This window comes from Apaloderma vittatum, unplaced genomic scaffold, assembly GCF_000703405.1.
Source record: "Apaloderma vittatum isolate BGI_N311 unplaced genomic scaffold, ASM70340v1 scaffold36023, whole genome shotgun sequence".
NCBI lineage: Eukaryota > Metazoa > Chordata > Aves > Trogoniformes > Trogonidae > Apaloderma > Apaloderma vittatum.
In genome coordinates this window covers 4,280-4,621 of record NW_009707020.1, presented here as the reverse complement: position 1 = coordinate 4,621, position 342 = coordinate 4,280, and the positions used below count along the sequence as shown (strand labels likewise).

Below are 342 nucleotides of genomic sequence, written 5' to 3'. Positions count from 1 at the left end.
CCGTCTTCTCCGCTGGTTCATCCAGGTTCCTTCTGCCAGCGGGGCCTCAACCCTGTCAAAGGATGGACACACAACCCTCGGGCCGGGCAGGTGAAGACGTCGGGACTCCAGATGGTTTGGAAACCCCCAGCTGTGACAGCAGCTCTTCGTGGGGCTCTGGAGAGCAGCTGCTGTCAGCTAGGAAGGGCAGGGAGGGGGGGATGACGAGCCTGCTCCGGGCTAGCTCGGTGGCTCATCAGTCACTCGCACCGTCCTCGCTGTCCGAATACGCCCCCAACAAGCCGAGGGAGGAGGACGTGGTGCGCGTTGCTGTGGGTAACCAGCCTGTAACGCAAGCCAAGA

The 342-nt window shown here is 62.9% G+C and overlaps 1 protein-coding gene across 1 annotated transcript in view; it reads right to left on the bottom strand.

Annotated features, from left to right (window-relative positions):
• Nucleotides 1-235: 235 nt before the first annotated feature.
• The window catches only part of CCDC94 (coiled-coil domain containing 94), a gene marked incomplete at its 5' end in the record, with an annotated part of 4,382 nt that continues 4,275 nt past the window's right edge, over nucleotides 236-342 (bottom strand). The window contains one exon of the mRNA XM_009866019.1: nucleotides 236-309. Coding sequence (XP_009864321.1) covers nucleotides 236-309 — 74 coding nt within the window. The remainder of the gene's footprint in view (nucleotides 310-342) is intronic.